The sequence below is a fragment of the Leptosomus discolor genome, chromosome Z (genome assembly GCF_034619465.1).
Source record: "Leptosomus discolor isolate bLepDis1 chromosome Z, bLepDis1.hap2, whole genome shotgun sequence".
Lineage (NCBI taxonomy): Eukaryota > Metazoa > Chordata > Aves > Leptosomiformes > Leptosomidae > Leptosomus > Leptosomus discolor.
In genome coordinates this window covers 61,645,688-61,665,859 of record NC_141419.1, presented here as the reverse complement: position 1 = coordinate 61,665,859, position 20,172 = coordinate 61,645,688, and the positions used below count along the sequence as shown (strand labels likewise).

Below are 20,172 nucleotides of genomic sequence, written 5' to 3'. Positions count from 1 at the left end.
GATGTAGCTTCAAGAATAAAGTCTTACTCCTTTACAAGAACTTATCCTTAATGACATTGTCCATGACAGCTGACTTTCATTGATGCAATAAATATGTATCTGCATATGTCTATGTGGACAGTCAATCAGCTTCTCAATTTCTGTATATGTTAATACTTTTGCTACTGCTTTTGAAAAACCATACTGCTTGAACAATGACGTTCAGAAATACTGGGCCAGCATGTAAGTCTTGAAAGTCCATTAATGCCCACTTGGATATAAAAAGTAGAAGATTTGATTCTCAACCTAGTGATTTCCAAAGGATGCTGTGGTTTTTTGAAAATATGTCCTGCAAACCAGACTATGTAACTTTTCTTCCATCAGCCTTGTCTGGCATTATAAATGAATAAACTCCTGACTAGTTTCCAGCATTTTTTCCAGTGGTTTCTCTTCTGTATGCCTTTCTCTCTTTATCTCTTCTGACAACTGTTTTCTGCTTGTCTACCTGTTCAAATCAAAACTTTAAATAGTAGTGCTTACCTGCCTCCTTGTAGCTGTGAAAGATCCATTAGACTTCTGACAGACAATAATAGCTTTTTGTTCAGTTTTATTAGACTGGCATGTAAATCTGTAAAGAACGGCTAAGGATATTAGAACTGTTAAATTCGCACTCTTTCTGGGCAATCTATAGATACTTTTGATGCACTCCAGTATCACCACCACCAGCGATTTCTGAGAATGAGAAATAGAAAAGCAAGCAATGCATTTTTGAAAGTAACAAGATGATTGATCATATCTGGTATAAACTTAGTCAAAAAATCCTCAGAACTAGTTGTGTGGTGTGGGAAAAGAGACCTAATGGATTATAATAGGTTTAGCAGCCTTTTTTTTAAATTTCTTAACTGAGAGAACACTGAGTCTCTGAGCTGAATAATGTGCTACTCATGTTGGGCTGGCATAATTTTTTGTGCAGCATTATAAAATTACCTTCTGTGTAGTTGAACTTACTACTCAGCAATTTGTATGGTGTGACTATTGACAGACAAATCTGAAAAATTCTGGAAAGCAAGTTTGAGAGCTGCATGACATGTCTCTGAGGAGAAAACTTGGGCTTCATTTGCTGGTTAGATAGATCTGTAAAAATTGTATAGGATTTTGCATTCTTATTCTGTGAAATACTCCAAGAAGTTATATATGTATGTATGTTTTGAAGAATTTATTTCCAAGTTTGTGTGAGCTGAGAAATTTATTTTAACACATTTTTCTAATTGTGAACTTTTGCACTGGATTTGCAAGCGCTGATACAGAAAATGCTATGCTTTGTACATGCAAATCATTGTTTGCGTCTTCTGAATGCTAACAGGAACGAATTCCTGTTTTTAAAACTGTAGTCTTATGAAGTTAAAATCAAACTATTTCAAAAGCAAAGACTAAGTTCTAAGACTTCAGACTGGAGGCTTTTATTCCATCATTTAACTCCTGAAGCTGCAAAACATCAAAAGATTCAATAGTCTGATTCTAATCTGAAACTTGTACATTACTATAGCCGTATTAATTTAAGCAAGTTACTTTCACTTTACTCCATTATGGAGAACAGAAGTGATTTTTCTGTGGCTCTTGCTTTTCTTTGTTTCCTGTTACAGTAGAAAGACAGGCAACTTAATAGATCAGTGTAAAAAACCGAATATAGGATAGATTAAAGGCAAATTAAAGCTTCAAATATAAATATTATCTTTATATGTTATAGAAACACAGAATTTTATAATATATAAATTATCTTTATATATTATAGAAACACAGAACACGGTTTCCTGTGTATAACATCCTCTCCACTTTATAACGGAATGCTTTATGGATCCTTATCAATAATGATTTTAGATGAGTTGAAGGTAATGCTCCCACAACTTAGCAGGAGAAACAGAATGGAAGATAATTCATTACTTTGCAGTTTATGATAAGATGGCTGACTTTGCAGTGAAGCAGGTGAGAGACAGGAATATATTACAATGCTGCCTATATTTGCAAAGTAAGTGTGTGTCCATGTCAGGAACAAGTACAGCTGTGATGAGCTTGTGGTGTGCTAGAATCACACAGGAACCATTGAGATGAGGTGGGGCTGCTGGGAGTTGGGGAGGAGCATTGTTTCCTCTCGCATCTTTTTTCTGAGGTAATACAGGAATTGTAGGATTTTCCAATCTGGTAATTTGCTCTGTTTGTTGTGTATTTCAGACGTAGATTATTTCCAGACTTGCCATGTGTGTTTCAGGCAGGGCGGGGAGGGGAGGAGGAGCAGGAGTTTTTCCCTTTGCGGGTGTTGTGTCCTGAGGCAGGGGCAGGAGCAGAACATGAGCTGCTCTTTGTACTTGTTTGATGCAGTTGATTTATTTGGAACTTTAAACCTTTAGGCCTTCACCAATATATGGGTGGGCAGGATATGAGGTAGTACTGTAAGATTCAGTCTCATCTAACTTTAATGTAAGGATTAGCAAAGGCTTCTCCACTGCACTAAAGCAGCCCTGTACCTTAGGCAGGCACAGAGAATCAGATATCCTGGTGTCCTTGCCAGCTTCACGTTTGTACCACCGACACTGAGTTTTGTCCCGTAAGAGTATATTGTACCCCAAATTAAGGCTTCCTCAGTGTCCTCTGTGTTGCACGTTATTGTGATGCCCAGTACCACCCTGGACATTCTAAGTCACGTTCTGCAATGTGGGTTTGAATTGAGGCCTTCTGGGCAATTCTGCATCCGTGAATTAGCATAACGCATGTTTTTGTGTTATTAGTACTTTGCTGAAAGGCAATGTAACAGTTGAAATAGTGACTTTTTAAGCTGAATGGAAAGTAAGAAATTTTTAGATATGTGCAGGAATGCATGATCCAGTTTGTATTCCCGTTTCCTTTGGGTGAAAGCGTATATTCACTTTGTAAGAGAAGATACAATAACATTTTAAGGACAAAATATTATACATAAATTCAAAGTATTTTGCTGCTATACATTCAGTGATCCAAGGCTAAATTTGTTGAATTACAGTAACTATTCTGTTAATCCGGTGATTTCACTGAATTTATACCAATTCAAAACCAGAATTGCACTCCTGGGAATCAGGCCTTCTCTTTCAAATGCTAATGCACTGTGTAAATTGCTGTTCCTGTTTAGATAAAATTCTGACTGTGGCAAATTAGCTACTACTCTCCTTTTCATTCAAATTGTCTTGGAACATATGAAGCCTAATTTTGTCTTTCTACAAATTTGCGTTAACTAACGTATACTGTCAGCTCCCCAGAAAAACACGGTTTGACGGTCTGTTGAGATCAGCGATTGTTTCAGAGAGTTTCTACAATTTGTTTCTCTACTTTAATGGTGTTGGTAGATATATTCACTGTTTGCAGCTGCAGTACATTATTTGTCAGTATGACGAGCTTTTCTAAATTGGAGGTGTTAGTTGTATTCACATTAGTTGTGCTCCTTATGAAACAATCACTGGTAAGCATGACTGTGGAAGCTTCATCACCAGCACTCATGCTTAAAGTTAATGTTAGCTGAAGTAATGTAGGCAGAGGAGACAACTTGCATTAACTTGCCTTTGCAGAATGGCCTTGGGGACCTTGAAGCTCCATCCTTGAGACTGTTCAGAAGTACCTTTACTGCTCTGCCAGGGGAGCCTTTTTATCTCTGGGGTCTGTACAACAAGAGCTAACTCTTCCTGACAGTGTGGTCACCCCATGCTTATTTCTGCACTCCTTCCCTTTCAAACCATCTTCAGCTTGTTTCTGTTAGTAAAGAGAGAACTATCTCATGGTAGGTACCCTAGTAGCAATGAAGTAGGATAGTAAAATTAACTCGTGTTCTTAGAACTCAGGTTCTAAACCCAATAATCAGGCCTGGATTTTTCCTACTTTTTCATGTTGTGACTCTGGGGACTAGAAGCTCACTTGAGGTCTCATCAGTGAAAATCAGATGTAGTTAATGTGTTTTGTCTGTGTTGTGAGAAGTAACCATTAATTTCGTGATTAATACCAGAATGCTCATTTGTTTACAAGTGGAAATGAAAGTGCTAGGAATTGAATTTGCTGTGAAATTTCAGTTTTTCCAAAATAAGAGGATAGAGTTGTTAGTTATTCAGTTTTGGACACCATGCATGAATTTTAAGTTATTTTTCAGAACCCATGGAATTTCTAGGATAAAAGCCCAAATGAGTCAATTTTATGTCTTGTTCCATGCAAATTGTGGTTAGATAGACTAATACTAAGGTCTGAGCCATTCTTACAGATTTAAGCAATGCAGGGGATGACAGGACATGGACAGTTTCTATTTCACAGTTTGATTTTAACATGTATAAATTTACGAACAAACACAAGAGGAGTGATAGTAAAAAAATATGTAGATACGCAGGATAGGAAGGCCAGATTTATTGCAATTACAGATTCTGATTTAGCTCTAGTTCGTCTTTTTGGTATCTGATTCTCTTTGATCTTTGAAACCTCAGGGCTAGATTATCAGCTTTCAGTCTGCCAGGAGGAGGATTATAATACTGCACCATGGCCTCTGTGCATCAGGGATGGAACAATATGGAAAGGATCTGTATCACCAGGCACATTGCAGGGCTGGAGCCAGGCTGCTGCTCACCTCTGCCTTTTGCCATTCCTTCTTGCCAAGTTGCATGACAACAGCATAGAGGGATTCACAAGAACCCTCCAATACAAAAAGTCGCAGCAGCACAAGGAAATGAATTCTTACGCAGTCTTCCTGCAAGACTGCTTTTGATTGATTGGAATATGTCTTCCTGGAGGGTTTTGATGTTGTATGGTACAGAAATAATGAGTAACTTCAAAGGATGAAAAATACATTCAGCTAAATTAATTGTTACAAATACTAGTTTTGAGCTAACATTTAAACTGTCGTTAAACTCACAGCATCCCAGGAAGAATGCTGCTAGTCAGGTTCTGTGTATATGTATGCTATTCCTTTACTATTAAGTAAAATAATTTGTACAGTTTCTGGGTATTTCATTCTGTCCCTGCGTTACAGAGCCATACAGCAAAAACAGGATTAGAAGCATGTGCTAGCTCACAAAACCTGTTGCAAGAGCCACACTTAACTACTTAAGCGCTGTATTGTTTATGTCAATTATAACATCAATGGTATTTGACAAGAATTTGAAGAAAGAGTGAGGCATTTCATGTTTTGTTTCCGAAACAAAGCAAATGAGCAAATAAAACCCACGATTGTCAAGGAGATGCAGAGATTTTTGCTAGATCACATTGAGAAAAGTGCTGTAATTTGAATACAATTTACACAAAGATTTTTTATTTTGAATACATTCTAAACCATAGTGATTTGAAAAATAACAAATCTCAGTGCTGTGTCTGCCAGTTAAACAGATAAACAATTCTATTAGTGTTGAGGAAAATAGAATGGGACTTTCTGAGGTTGTTTATGGAATATGGGCTGCTCAGTTAGACACTGACCTGAAGAAAGGGGTGCTAGTCTGATTATGGTTGCTGTCTTGGCTAATGCATGATGACAGTTTGATACTCCATGTTGTAGATTTTGTAGAGACATCCTCATGGGAAATGGGTAGAAGAATGTTATGGGTATGGTAGATTTGAAAATTATTTAACAAGTTCCAAAAGAATTAAATGGTTCAGAAAATGAAGATGCTGCTCTGCATGTCAAACAAATTACTTTAAATTATGCCATTTTATAAATGTAAACCTCAGGTTTGTAAAACAATGCAGCTATAAGGGAAAAATTTATGCATATTCAGATGGGCTAGTGGTGAATAAGAATAAACTTCAAGAGTAACCACTTGCAGACAATATTCCCACTTAATACTATATACCATAGATTGATTTTTCTTCAATATCTTTCCAAGTTTTTGGCCTTATTTTTTTTATACATGGAAAAAGAAATCTCAATTTTCATGGTATTGCGAGATAGATAGGTATATTTATATGTGTGTGTATATATATATACACACATATATATACATTTATATATACGAATGTTTTAGGACTATGTTCAGGGAAAACTGGTCTCCAGTGATATTCACCAGTTTCAGTTATTGAAATATTCATCAATTTCAGTTGTTAGTTATGGATTGCAAATGTCTTTTACCTCACAGTGTTTCATTCTCCTTTTCCATATTAAACCCACTGTAGGAGCACAGCTGTGAGAACTGAGTTTAGTAATCTCCTACAGAAAATATTCTGATCTGATCAAGATGGAGATTGATTTTCTTCATCCTAATAGGAGCAGTTCCACAGAATGCTTATGTAAAAGTGGGAGACAAAATCAACTTTTAAAACAAGACATACTAATCTAGGTTATCAATTGTGGGATCAAATTGGGGACCCTCATCATCACAACTCCTCTGTCTTCTCTTGAGTCAGGGTAGGATCACATCATCAAAACAATTAACAAGAGCCAGCTGATCTGATTAAGTTGAATAGACAAGTATTACCATTTCTATATTGAATATGATTGTTTTCTAGCAACAATTTAAAATATTTGACTGCTGTTGGGTTTCCACCTCCTCTAAAATATGCCATATGGGCTGCGTTTTCCTCTTCTCGAACAAATTCTTGCGATACAATGACCAATGTTATTGCTATGGTATTAAATACAATGTTAACCTTTATGATCATTACTTTAAGTTAAAGAAGTTAATTGATCCCTTCTTCACTAATCACATCCCGCATCCACCAAAGACAATCAGATTTGGAAGGCTATTCCATTTAAGCTCCTGAAAGATCAAACATGGAGCTATAAACTGACTGTTGAAAGGCAGAACATTGTACAAGCTAATGAAAAACTTTTCCTGCTGCTAGATTCAGGAGGAATGAAGTGGTGGAAGTTTTGTGTGTTCAGAATATACAGAAATGTTTTTGAGAGCTTTTTTTCATGTATTGAACCTGAAAAGAAATTTTCTCAAGTGTTATTAAATAACGTATTGCAGTCTCTAGTCTTTTTTGTTCAACTGCTTTCTTCCTCACTGGAGAAAAAATCCCTCAAACTGAAAACTTTTTGTTTTTCATTAAACACTCATATATTCTACTTTGGCCATGCCAATATTTTGCTTTCTGAGATCTCCTCTCTATCTGGCTTTCTGTCAGACCAGAGACTCTGTAAATTAACATTGGCTTATATTTGTACTCACAGAATAATTTCATCCTTTCCTACTACATGAAAGACTACAGTATCCTTTCTACTATCAATTTAACTTGTAGGCTTCTTTTAGCCAGTGCCTGAAGATAGAAGCCAATTTCAAGGATTGCACCACAGAGTTTTCTGTTTCCTCTGAATTCACTAAAGATATTTGTGTTCAGTGTGGCTTCTTTGGATCAAACCTAGAAGAACTGAAAGGCTTGTATAGTCTTATAATTTTGAAAATAATTGGTGAATTTGAAATAGCTGAATTAATAACATAATTGCTAGGCAAAACATTGTCAAAATAAATTGTAGGTATCCAAGGAACATGTTTCTGACAGTTTTGGAGCATAGTCTCAATAGTTCGTCAGTTCATCTTAGACCAGAATATTTATAACTTTTAGCCTTTGATTTAGGAAAGCATTTGAACTTTTTTTTTTTTTTTTTACTTTTTAAAAATTAAGATATTTTCTTCAGGTGTCAGTGGCTGTATTCAAATTATGGGCATCTTGCAACATTTCACAGTTCCCGGATTCAAGTGCATGCTTTTTTTTCTTAGTGTGGCTCCACATTTGTTCCTGGTCTGTGTCAACCATCACTACACTGCCACTGCAACTGGATTTGCTGCTTGCAAATGCTCTGTCCAGCCTTAATGAACCAAAGTATTCTTCAGTCTCTGTGAGAAAAACAAAAGAATATCAGAAGAGAAAAATAGCAAAAATGTCTACTTTATCTGTAGTGCTGTAAACAAGAATTCCTTAGTGACAGCGTAAGAGACAAACCCAGTATGTCAACATATTTTTCCAACATCTACTGTGAATGGATTGTTTACTATTTTAGTTTGGTGCGTATCATGAGCCCAAAATTAGTTTTTAAAACTAGAAGTACCACATGTAATAAACAGGAAAAGGTGAGAATTATTTACAGGTTTTTGCTCATAAAGAAATATTTTGAATGGATATAAACCTAGCACTGGTGAGACCATATCTGGGGTGCCGTGTTAACAGGCTCAACTGTACAAGAAGGACATGGACATACAGAAGCAAATACAGTGAAAGGATATGAAGGTAATGAAGGGACTAGAACATCCCCAGAATCTGAGGGGAGGCTGAAAGAGCTGGGACTGTTCAGCCTAGACAACAGTAGACTCAGAGATCTTATCCAAGTGTATAAATACCTGATGGGGGTAGTAAAGAAGATGGAGCCACACACTTCTCAGTGGTGCAGAGTGACAGGGTGAAAGACAACAGGTGCCAATTGAAATACAGGAAATTCCTCAACATGGATTTTTTTTTCACTTAAGAAGAAACTTTTTCACTGTGAGGGCTGTGGAGTGCTGGACTAGTTGCCCAGGGAAATTGTGAAGTGTTCATCGTTGGAGATGCTCAAGCCCAACTGGACATGTCCCTGAGCAACCTTCTGTAGCTGACCATGCTTGGAGCTGGGGCTCTGGGCTGTGAAACAGCTGGAATGTGAAACTGACAACTTAAGTAGATAGGCTTTTCAGTACAGATAGGCATGATTTTGTCCGTTTGTGTGAAGAAGAAAATATACTATGTAATTGTACTTGAAAAGTACATGGTCTTTTAATTTATGACTGAGAAAAGTGAGGTCGCATTTTTGCGATTTTGTCAGCCTAAGAAATGGGTCTAATCATTCCCCAGGAGCAGATGGTGATAATTATTTTTGCAGTAAAAAGAGAATCTCTAAAATGGGTGTATAATATGCAAATAAAAGGTAGGAACTATGGTAGAAATCAGCAAAAACTCTTTAGTACAGGTTTCCAAAACATTGTTCCATAAACTAAGACACTGTGGTGATACATGAAGAATGGGATTGCTATTTTTCTGGTTATTTGCATGAGAACTCTAATTTTCCATATGAGCAGTTCCATTAGCTATCCTAGAGAAGCCGTGAGATTATTTTTTTTTTTTTCCTTGTGCAAGGTGCAAAGAGAGCAATTCGTGCTGGGCTTTTGTTCTTGGAAAATTAATGTTTGGCTTGACATTGTTGGTAGGTTGTTTGTTTTCAGGAAATTTGCTATCTTCTGTGATGCATTTTAAAAGTTTGGTTCAAGACACTTAGCCAAGACTCCTTTTTGCATTTTAGCGATAAATAGATGGAGGAAGAAGTATGATAATGACGACAACCATCTTGACAGTCATCACTGAGGAGAAAGCATTAAAAATATAGTCTCATTTAATTTATAGTCAGAGCTATGATAGTATTTAGCAATCCCTGTCCCCTGAGAAGTCAGTTATTTCCCTGTTCCACTTTCCCCTTTCCCCGTTCCCCTTGCCTGTCCTGGAACTAATGGGAAGGGTAATACAGTTAGTACACCTGCTACCCCAAATATATGGTGAGGTTGAAAGGATATATCTTTCTGCATCTGTCACAGCAACCTTTGCCAGACAAACACACAGGGCATATTTTAGACCTGTCCCCTTGGCAGAGCAGCTGAGGGATGTCAGAGACAGTATTGTCATGCAGGAAAGTGTGTTTGTGAAAATCCAGATTTTCACTTCTTCTCTTATGTGTTGAATCAAATTGCACAGATTAAGATACATGTGATGAAGAACAGTTTATAAAGCCTGGATTTGGCTAGCATGATATAACAAGGTAATGTTCCAATAAGTATCACTGTGGTGCAGTTTTGCTTCCACATTTTGAGTTCTTTGTCATGATGCTTGTTGGCCTCTGTTGGAAGTGAACTGTTGAACTCAAAAATACAGTATTTTTTTTAATTTTTCTATGTAAATCTGAGACTTTGGTAATAGTATTGCAGCAACCTGAGATAATACCAGGTCTTGCAGGACCTTGTCACTGAGTCCTTGGCTTTGTCTTTTCCCAGTCTAGACCTTTTAGCAGTGAGCTCAGGTAACAAGGTGTCCTGGTTTGGGCTAAATCAGAACTAATTCTGGTTTAGTGCTTTAACTTTTCAGTTAAGTCTCCTCTAACTACCAGCACTTTCTGAAACAGCAGCATGTTTTTCCAGACAGTGACTGCTTCTAGCAGTGATAAGGCCTGATGTTTATAGTTCGTACCAAGGAATGGTGTGCAGTGAGGCTCTTGCTTATAATTGTTCTTATGGCGACCAAGGTCACTGCTAAATCTTGCACTCCGTGTTGGGGTGCCGGGAGTGAAAAGGGTCGCACCTACAGGGAGGAGCGAACTGGACAGGTGACCCAAACCTGACCAACAGAGTATTCCATCCCATAGACGTCATATTCAGTATAAAGCTGAGAGATCACGAGGGTCTCGCCCCTTCGCTCTCCTTCGCTCTTCTTCGATGGCCGACATCTGAGGAGGACTGATCCGTGCATCCCTGAATCCAGTGCCTGAGTCCAGCTCCTGCATCCCGTCCCTGTCTGCTGCCGAGTCCAGCCTGGGACTGCCCCAGTGCCAGCCCTGCGGTGTGGTGGTGACGTATTGTCATCAGGGTGGGGGGGAGTTGGGTTCGGTATTGGTTTTGTATATATTTGTACATACTGTATATATTTCATTTTTTTTCCTTATTCTTATTATTATCTTTTATTGTTATTGTTCCATTAAAGCTGTTTTAGTTTTCTTTTCCAAACCGTAAAGTCTCTCTCCCTTGTTCTCTCTCCTTTTCCCTTTTGGGAGGGGAGAGGGGTTAGTAGAGAGCGTCTGTCATTGGTTAGTGGCCGGCCCAGCCTCAAACCGTGACACAAGGTCACCAAGTAGGTCCACTTGCACCTAGGAGAATACCACCAAATTAGCGCTAATTTACATGACAAGTCTTGTGATGTAGACGGTACAAAGTACAGATGCCTTTGTTGGGGTGAGTATTTGGCTGATAGCTTCCAAAGAATTGGTGAGTGCAGACCTGACATTAGCCTTTTCCGGTCTTTTGTGTATTTCTTCATGTGAACAGCTGTTGTTATGAGTGTGTGGTCAGTGTGCTCTGCAAATGAGTCATTTAGGTCAGACTGAGCCATATGGGCCAAAATAAACCGTAACAAGTATATGCTGCAACTACCGTAAACTGTACTCCTCTGACATGCTTAACAGGTCAGGCACAAAATTTGGGTGAAACATAGGGAAAAAACTGCTTCATATCTTATGGGAAAAAAAAAGTCCTGGCTAATTTTTCTTTGTAAGCATTTGGATTCTTTCAGTGTTTTTCTCCATCAGCTAAGCAAAAAACTCATTGGCATTCTGACCATTTATAGTTTGATCCATCGGGGTATGTTTCAATCAGCAAAGTTAGCATCTAGCAAAAATGTGCTGTGGTTAACAAAACATGAGTTACTTAAATATGTAAAAGAGAAAGTGTTGCGTGTACTCAGTTGCACTTTAGTGATTTTATTTTCAACGTGTGACAGAAATTAATTTGGGGGGAAATGTATCGCAGTTGCTGATAGGTATCTGATTTATGCATATGTTGCCTTGCCAATGCAGCATCAAGGTGTAAAGAGTGTTTCTTTGGTCAGTATTTCATTTTCGTAAAGGCTAACAGTATCTTCTGTTAGCCAGTTAGCAGGATTATAAAACTTGAAACACACATGGTAATAAATCTCCTCCAATTACCAAGTTGTATAAGGCAGCCTACTGGTAATTTCAGCGTAGTGGCTCACTCACGGATTTGAGAATCCATCCTTTGTAAACAGAGCAGAGATTGCCTAAGGCTGGGCCCACCTGCAGAGGGAGAGGTTGTCCAAGTGAAATGGCCTGATGGAAAACTGTATGGTGCAAAGTATCTGGGAACAAACACATCTTACATGTATCAGGTGAGTGTCTATATTTATTACCATGTGCTTGTGTTTCAGATGTCTTTATTGCAAATTCCTCATTCGGCTCTAGCACTGGAGTGGCCAGCCACACCTTCCAAGCTGCAGAAGGCTGGAGTGTGGACACTTATTGTAGCTTGTAATGCATTTACACTAATATATAAAGCTGTCTAAACCATTAACAAGTGCTGTGCACTCTTTTGGAACTGAGGTTTCAGCTGGTCTTATAAAATCAAGAAAATGGCTTATTTAGTAAGAACTCAGGTGAACAGGTGGAACATTAAGATTGAAATATAACATTTATTTTATGCAGGTTATTTACTTTTATTTGATGTCAGGTAATTTTACAATTAATGATATAAAATTAAGTATTGATGTGTGACTACAATGAACCTTAGGCATTTCATTAAAGGATGGAAGGGAGGACAGTAAAAAGAAGAGCATAAATAGCCCCACGTTCATTTGTCTGAGGCACTTCTGAATTAATTAACACATAATCTAAGGAGCATTTTATCCTCAGCAGAGGCAAAAGGGAACTGAACACTGAAGGCAAGGCTAAAAAGCTGACTTCTGATTTTGGAGACACAATAATTGTTTTTTTATGTGCCTGCCTTTGAGAAAAATCAGTCAGCAGCTTTGAGTACCCAAGTGAATGGTAGAAACTGCAATAAAACAATCACTATAATAATAGCACTTCTGAAAGAATGAGAATCTAGGTACATTTCATTTATATATATATAATAATTTTCACTTATGTAACTCTTTTCATCTGAGGGCCTCACATTACTCTACAAAAATGGCAAATTTACTATTATATCTGTATATAAATTAAGGCACAAGGAAGCTAAATGACTTGCTGCATTGACCTTCTCACTTTGCCAATGACTCGCAATTGAATCAAGTCCTCAAATGCCTTATCCCTTGAGCTAGTCTCTAAATCTTACCTCTTTCCTTATATTTAGCAGCTGTATTATGCTGTGAAGGTGAAAAGTTCTTTATAAAATATAAAGATAATTGTTCTGTAGTAACATTAATCTTCAAGTCATGTAATCTTCTGAACAGCTGGTCTTCTGAGGAATACTCTGAGGTAGATTAGATGAATGTCATTATCTTTCATATTTGAAGGTATCTGACATAGTCAAAACAAGCTTCTTTGTCTTGTTTTAGACCTCTTGGACAACATGATGAAACCAGTTTAGTTTAAGGAAAATGGATTAGCTTGTGGAGGTTCAGTAAGGGTTGAAGTTCCTCAGCATAACAATCATGGGAGATTACTGTAAACTGCCTTGTAACAACCCATATCACAGGTGAAACAGCAGAGATTAAAGATTAGAGGGAGTCCAGATTGCACTACATAAGACTTCGGACACAAACAAGTATTTCAGTCTGTAGGATGGGAGAGGAGGCTTCCACAACTTGGCCACAGGTTACAGAAAGTCTATGTGTCATGGATGTCTCCAAATGTGACAGTACTTGTGCATCCAGGAGCTGTGTCACAATGCAAAGTTAACTTCTTCTAACATAATAATAACAGACTAGCCTTATGGGATTAGTAACAGGAACAGAGAGAAGTGAGGATGATTTTTATGACTTTATCAATCTGTGCTCTGTAGATTTTAAATGCTTTCCAGATTCATGCATCCCTGTTAATTGCTGTTAAAAAAAAAAAAAAAAAATTGCTTTTAAAGAAGTTAGTAGTTCATAGATCTATACCCTGACTTTGAGAATGGATATACTATATAGAATTTTTCAGCTGTTCACAATTAATCTGACATACTCAGTTGTGGTAAGGTTTTAATTTGAACCTACAAGACCTAGTCCATTTACAAGTTCAATACATGATTTTTCAATTTTATCTGTAGTAATACTTTTGATAATTTGATGTTTTCCTATGTTTGTATTTGACCTTATTCTTGCAGCCTAACTCTGTTGTTATCATTCACATGATCTCATTAAGTCACCTAAGGATGTGACTTCTTTTAATTTTATACCAAACTTTCAAGTACAGTTTCTGTGGAACTAAAACTGCAGTCATAGCTAATAGCTGAAATTCAGAATTATTAAATGAAGTATTAAAAACCCCAAACAAACCAGCAGCTACTGAAAAAGCTTAAATGCTTCAGAGCTTCAGCATTTTAACATTCCCCACACCTAGTTACATTTCCTTTCTCATTTTCTGGTAACGGGGTTCATGTTGGATTAAATCTAAACCTAAGCATGATAAAGCTTTTCATCTTCTGAACAGAGCATTTTAAAGAAATTCCATCAGATTCAATAAAATTCTGTTAACTGGTATTTCCTTAGTTGTCACTCATACTTTCTTTCTTTTGACATGGTCTTCCTCAACCTTGAATCACAGGATGTTAAAATTATTTTTTTATTTATTAGAAGCAAGTAAAAAAATTAGAGGCAAATAAAAATGACATGAAGACATTTTAATATGTGACTCCTACAAAATAAGGTTCTCTGTGTTGCTACTGTTTGGCATTCCTAATTTCATAAACTTTATTGTATATGTGTCAGTACTGATTTTGAAGTCTGTCTTTTTAGATTCTATTTTCAACTTATGGATGTGTTGCATTTCCTACGAAATAACTTTTTTTATGTTTTATCCTTATTTTACCTTCCTAAAATAGATAGCAAAATATTTTTATATAAATCTTATATGTTTGCACATATATTTTTGTCTGGAGACATTTCCAGAAATTTTCTGCAAGAGTTAAATTATTATTTTATTTTTAAATACCCATTTTTTCAATTAGGTTGAGTTTGAAGATGGTTCTCAAATAGTAATGAAGAGAGAAGAGATCTATACACTAGATGAAGAGCTGCCCAAGAGAGTAAAAGCACGTTTTGTGAGTATTTGCTGCTGATAACTTCATGGTGTATATATATGCTTAAAAAGCTAATAACACTGTCCTTGGATTAATTCTGGATTTTCAGTTTAACTTGGGACAAACGTTTTGTGAAGCCTGTACTAATGACTGGCTAAATCGGCACAACAATTAGTGCAAGCGTGTATTTGCTAGTGAGAATGGTTAGTTGTTCTTCCATGCAGGCCAGTGCTGTTGTCAACAGAATTATTTTCTCCTAAAACGGACATCTAGGTTGATCATATGTCAGATAATGAATTATCAAGCTAGTAAATATTTAGATTGACAGACATTCTGTTATTTCAGTATGCTTATAAAATATGTGTGTTTTTAAAAAAAACTTTCCAGATTCTCAGAGCTTTGTGATTTTAAAAGCATTGAATTTAATAAAAATGTAATTAACTTGTTCTAAGAAGCAAAGTGCCTGATCAGAACTCATTCATCTCACTGGCAGGACTCATCAGCATTTCACTAGTCTTTGGTTTAAAACCAAATCTTTGCTATATTTTTCAAGTTTCCTGCAGTTTCAAACAACATCTACCACCTAGTCATTTGTATGTATGTCATGGGGAAAAGTGTTGAGTTTCATAAAGGTTCATTACGCTTAAAGAAGGGAAAGTTCTGCTGTACATTTGTTGGATGTAACAAGATGACTGCTGCCACCTGTCTTTGTCAATAATGCTAAATAGTATGCAATTCAATCCATTACCAAGTCTACTCAGAAGAGCACCGTGTTCTTCTCATGTGCATGTTCTATTTTAGAGCTGTTTGTTCAAAACTGCATTGCAAGTTAAACATTACCTTTCTTAACATGTAAACCCAAAGCATAAAGATGCAAAAATCTTGTCATACTTGAGAACAAACAGTAACTGACTGTGGTGAATAAAAAATTGCCTCTTACTTGAAGAATCCTTTCAGTGAAGCTTTGAAAGGGACAGACAGCAGTGTACAGTGTATTTTTCATTGCTGGAGGGAGGCAGGCTCATGCATGATACCTGTTCATATATCCATTATGTGACATTAATTAACTGGTTCTTGAAAGCTGAGTCCAAGGAGTTGTAGGGGAATAATGTGTAGAGTTGGTTTTTCAGGAGTACGTCAGCTTATATGAGCTTGGTGGACTAACATAGTAGCTGAAGAAGGTTTCAGTCCAACTTTCCTTTCCTATGCCTCTTGCCACATGTAGCTGCCATCATCATTAGTATCATCATTTCCTTTCATCCAGTTCTCAGCAGCCAACCCCAACATGGATGCTGTGTATTTCAGAAGCTAGGAGTATGTCAAAGGAAAGGATTGGCATCATATATGAAAGCGACAGTAAAGCTGGGAAAGGAAGAGAGACAGAAAAGTGTGAAGCTGTCAGCCTGCTGAGGGAGTGTTCCCCGGGAGGATGCCCTGTTTTACCGAAGGAATAGAGTCAGATTAGGACAGTTCTTTCTAATGGGAGGTGCAGTGGTCAAATATTGTTGGCTAAGACACCTTTCTGTCAATATATTTGGGATAAGTGCACACACCTTTCAGTGTTGTGACTGTATAGGGTTAAGATAGCTGTCTTAGAAAATGTTAAATGAACCATCTAGTTATATTCAATAGAGTTTTTCATTATACTCAGAAAGCATTCCATTATCATTTTTTGTTTTAGAGGCTCTGTGTAAAAAGCATTTATAATTAGAAGTTAATTAATTAACTAATTCTAGTTCCATAGAATGTGAACTGTTGCATTTCGCTAAGGATTTCACTACAAATATAGTAGGGTTTATGCTAACGTTTTTAAAATGGAGTTTTTGTAGGTCGTTATTGATTTTTTTATTTTTTTTTTTTTATTTGACACCATAAACTTCATAGGGGGCATTAAGTATAGGTTAAAACCATGGAATTTGGTCAACTAAATAAAACAAACCACAGCCTGTGCTCAGACCTTTGCATGATTTTCTGCTATTGCTTCAAATTCTAGAAATATGCAGCTTAGTCCTCCTTCCCCTCCTCATGCTGAAGACAGTGCAAGTTAAAAACAGTTTATGATACTGTTTCTATCTCTTGAAATAAATTACAGCAATCCCTTCTAAATGATGCTTTTCGTAATCCTGGGAATTTTACTGTGACTCTAGTAGTGACAGTTGGTCCAAAAATTTCTGCCACTGCTTTTTTCCAAATGGCTTGCTGTTTGCTGCCCTGCTACTTTGTTTCAGTTGATTCCCAACTGTTTTAAGTTTCCTGACAAACCACCAAACTTGTGACTCTGATTATTTGCAAATTAGACAGTGTGCAGGCTTCTTGCCAGAGGTCCATGCCATAGTACCCTGCATTTAAAAGTTTTCTGAATAACACAAAGTGGTGGCTAATACTTGATGCTAGGATCAAACCTGCCCCTCAATTGCATCACTTCCATGTTGCTGTTTTTCACCCTGAAATAGTCATTGTGTGACCTCTGGATAAAATAAAAACTAACAATTGGTGTTAGTCACGTGTTTCTAATGAACACTACAGACCTAGAGAATTAAATGGTGAGTAGTGTACATGCAAAATATGGAAAAGTAAAAATTATATTTTAAATGGATATTTAAAGTATATATTTATTGTTTAAACATTTTCCTGAAAACAGTTGTAATCGCATAATCAGTAATGTAGCTAGCTTCATATGATCAAGTGAACTATATCTGTGTTTCCCTATAACTCATCTAAAATATGTCAGAATGTGATGTCCTGTATGAAGCTGTATGTGCAATTAATACCTGGTTTTAGTCTACAGCCTCTGACATGAGATTTGAAGACACATTTTATGGAGCAGATATTATCTTGGGAGAGAAGAAGAGGCAGAGAGTATTGAGTTCCCGCTTTAGGAATGAATATGTGGATGATCCAGGATACCGCACCTTCTTAAAAAGCTCATTCCAGAAGAAATGTCAGAAGGGGCTATAAAGGAAGCGAGGCAGGGGGGTTGGATGTTGGTTAAAAGGCATGCAGCATTATTTGCAATTGGTTTTGGTTTAATTGAACACTCGGTTTTACAATGAACTAATCCATACACTAGCCTCGTGTACTTGAGTTTGATTTCTTCAATTAATGTGTTACAAATTTTGTAATGTTTTGCATTATGAAACTAAGGGGGAAACTAAGTAAGAGTAAGAGGGATTACACAGTGATATGTTGAAGAAAACTTTCAGTCCTTTTCACATTGAAATAAATGGTAAAATTCCCTTTGAATTGTGAGAGAAGATTAATATTCAGAAGAGGACACATTTCAGTAAGCAGAGATACTATCAGTGGCTTATTTTTTTCTGCAGACAGGAAAGGCTATTAAGTTCAATAATAGCAGTTTTTATAAAACATTTTTAAAACAAATACAAATATGTACAGTATTAAGACAAACAAAAGCTGTACTGACTTTGTACAGTGCTTTTACATTTTTATGTCACTACTGCTTTCAGTAGGGTTTTATGTGGACTCAGCTGTTGACTTAGATATTTTTGGCTTTTTAGAAATAGATCTTCAGCACAGCAAGGGTGTTTTGTATATTTAAAGAGGGAGATTTTGGCAGTTATTTTTAAACGTGTTTTTCAAAAGGTCTATTAAAAACAGCTATTTGTAAAATACCATTTTCTTTCATTATCTGTATGAAAAATTAGAGTTTAAATATATATGCCTAACAGCCTAGTTTTAAATGAATATATTATGGTCTTCCTTTAAAAATAATATTCTATCAATGTAATAATGTTTTAAAATGAACAAACAAATAAATACTGTTCTTGCAGCATTTTGCCTGTGGATGTGTTTTTCAATTGTATTATTTTATACCTATAGGAATCAAGAAACTTTACATATGCAGCATGCATGTAGTTTCCTGAACACAACAGAATATACACACGGACACTCACATGGCTTGGTGTTAAAATGAGAACTTGATAAATACTCTGTTGCTTATTTCTTGTTTTTCTATTTCCCTTCACTCTTTGGGATTTTGACCTTTTTGGATGTTTCACAGAAAGGAGAAAGTCTGAATTTTTCTGAACACTTGGGTATGTGAAACTGGAAGAGAGCTTTATCAAAATGACATCATCTGTTTCTTGTAAATTGGACCGTCAGCAGGATTTCTGACTGTCTGCCACAGGAAAAAGAGCCCTCTCAAAATCCAATTTAAATCTGAGCACTGCTGTTTCTAGGGTTCTGTGTGCAAAAACCACTGAATATATGGACCCAAAGAATTTTTCATGACAAACCCAGTCCTTTATATGCTGAGGCACAGATCTTTGTTTCACTGTAGCACTTGCATGATTATTCTTATTTTTTTGAGTGAACAGTGAAATCTTTTCATTTACTATATGACACCTCAATTGACAATTTAATTTTTCTGTGTTACATTAACTATCTTTTTTTTGTACCATGAAATCACTCAGAATCCCTTCAGTGTAAGAAATTTATTACCTGTGACAACTGGAATGTATTTCTCATTGACAACACTTTCTCTAGAGGTAGTGTGTTGTGGTGGGTGCTGTCTGGCATGTTTCAGAACATCAGAGATCTTTCTGGTATTTTAAAGGAAAAATAAAAACTAATGATACATAATGATACCGGCTGTATCGATGGGACAAGGTCAATTGTATGAGGTTCAACAGGCCAAGTGCCGGGTCCTGTGTTTGGGTCACAACCACCCCATGCAGCGCTACAGGCTTGGGGAGGAGTGGCTGGAAAGCTGCCCAGCAGAAAAGGACCTGGGGGTGCTGGTCGACAGGCGGCTGAACATGAGCCAGCAGTGTGCCCAGGTGGCCAAGAAGGCCAACAGCATCCTGGCCTGTATCAGCAGTAGTGTGGCCAGCAGGAGCAGGGAGGTGATCGTGCCCCTGTACTGGGCACTGGTGAGGCCGCACCTCGAATACTGTGTGCGGTTTTGGGCCCCTCACTACAAGAAGGACATTGAGGTGCTGAAGCGTGTCCAGAGAAGGGCAACGAAGCTGGTGAGGGGTCTGGAGCACATGTCCTGTGAGGAGCAGCTGAGGGAACTGGGGTTGTTTAGTCTGGAGAAAAGGAGGCTGAGGGGAGAACTTATCGCTGTGTGCAACTACCTGAAAGGAGGTTGTAGTGAGGTGGGTGTTGGTCTCTTCTCCCAAGTAGCAAGTGATAGGACAAGGGGAAATGGCCTCAAGTTGCACCAGGGGAGGTTTAGATTGGACATTGGGAAAAACGTCTTCACTGAAGGGGTTCTCAAACACTGGAACAGGCTGTCCAGGCAAGTGGTGGAGTCACCGTCCCTGGAGGTGTTCAAAAGCCTTGTAGACATGGTGCTTAGGGACATGGTTTAGTGGTGGACTTGGCAGTGTTAGGTTAATGGTTGGATTTGATGATCTTAAAGGTCTTTTCCAACCAAAATGATTCTATGATTTGCAAAATGCAAGATTGCTGTTGCCTTCTAGAGTTAAATGCA

At 37.3% G+C, this 20,172-nt stretch overlaps 1 protein-coding gene across 2 annotated transcripts in view; it reads left to right on the top strand.

Moving 5' to 3' along the window:
* KDM4C (lysine demethylase 4C) overlaps positions 1-18,347 on the top strand; it is a 262,110-nt gene extending 243,763 nt beyond the window's left edge. For both annotated transcript variants that reach the window (XM_086480286.1, XM_086480285.1), the window contains exons 19-21: positions 11,761-11,880; positions 14,643-14,735; positions 17,496-18,347. In XM_086480286.1, coding sequence (XP_086336412.1) covers positions 11,761-11,880; positions 14,643-14,735; positions 17,496-17,672 — 390 coding nt within the window. In that variant the 3' untranslated portion in view covers positions 17,673-18,347. The remainder of the gene's footprint in view (positions 1-11,760; positions 11,881-14,642; positions 14,736-17,495) is intronic.
* Positions 18,348-20,172: the final 1,825 nt, after the last annotated feature.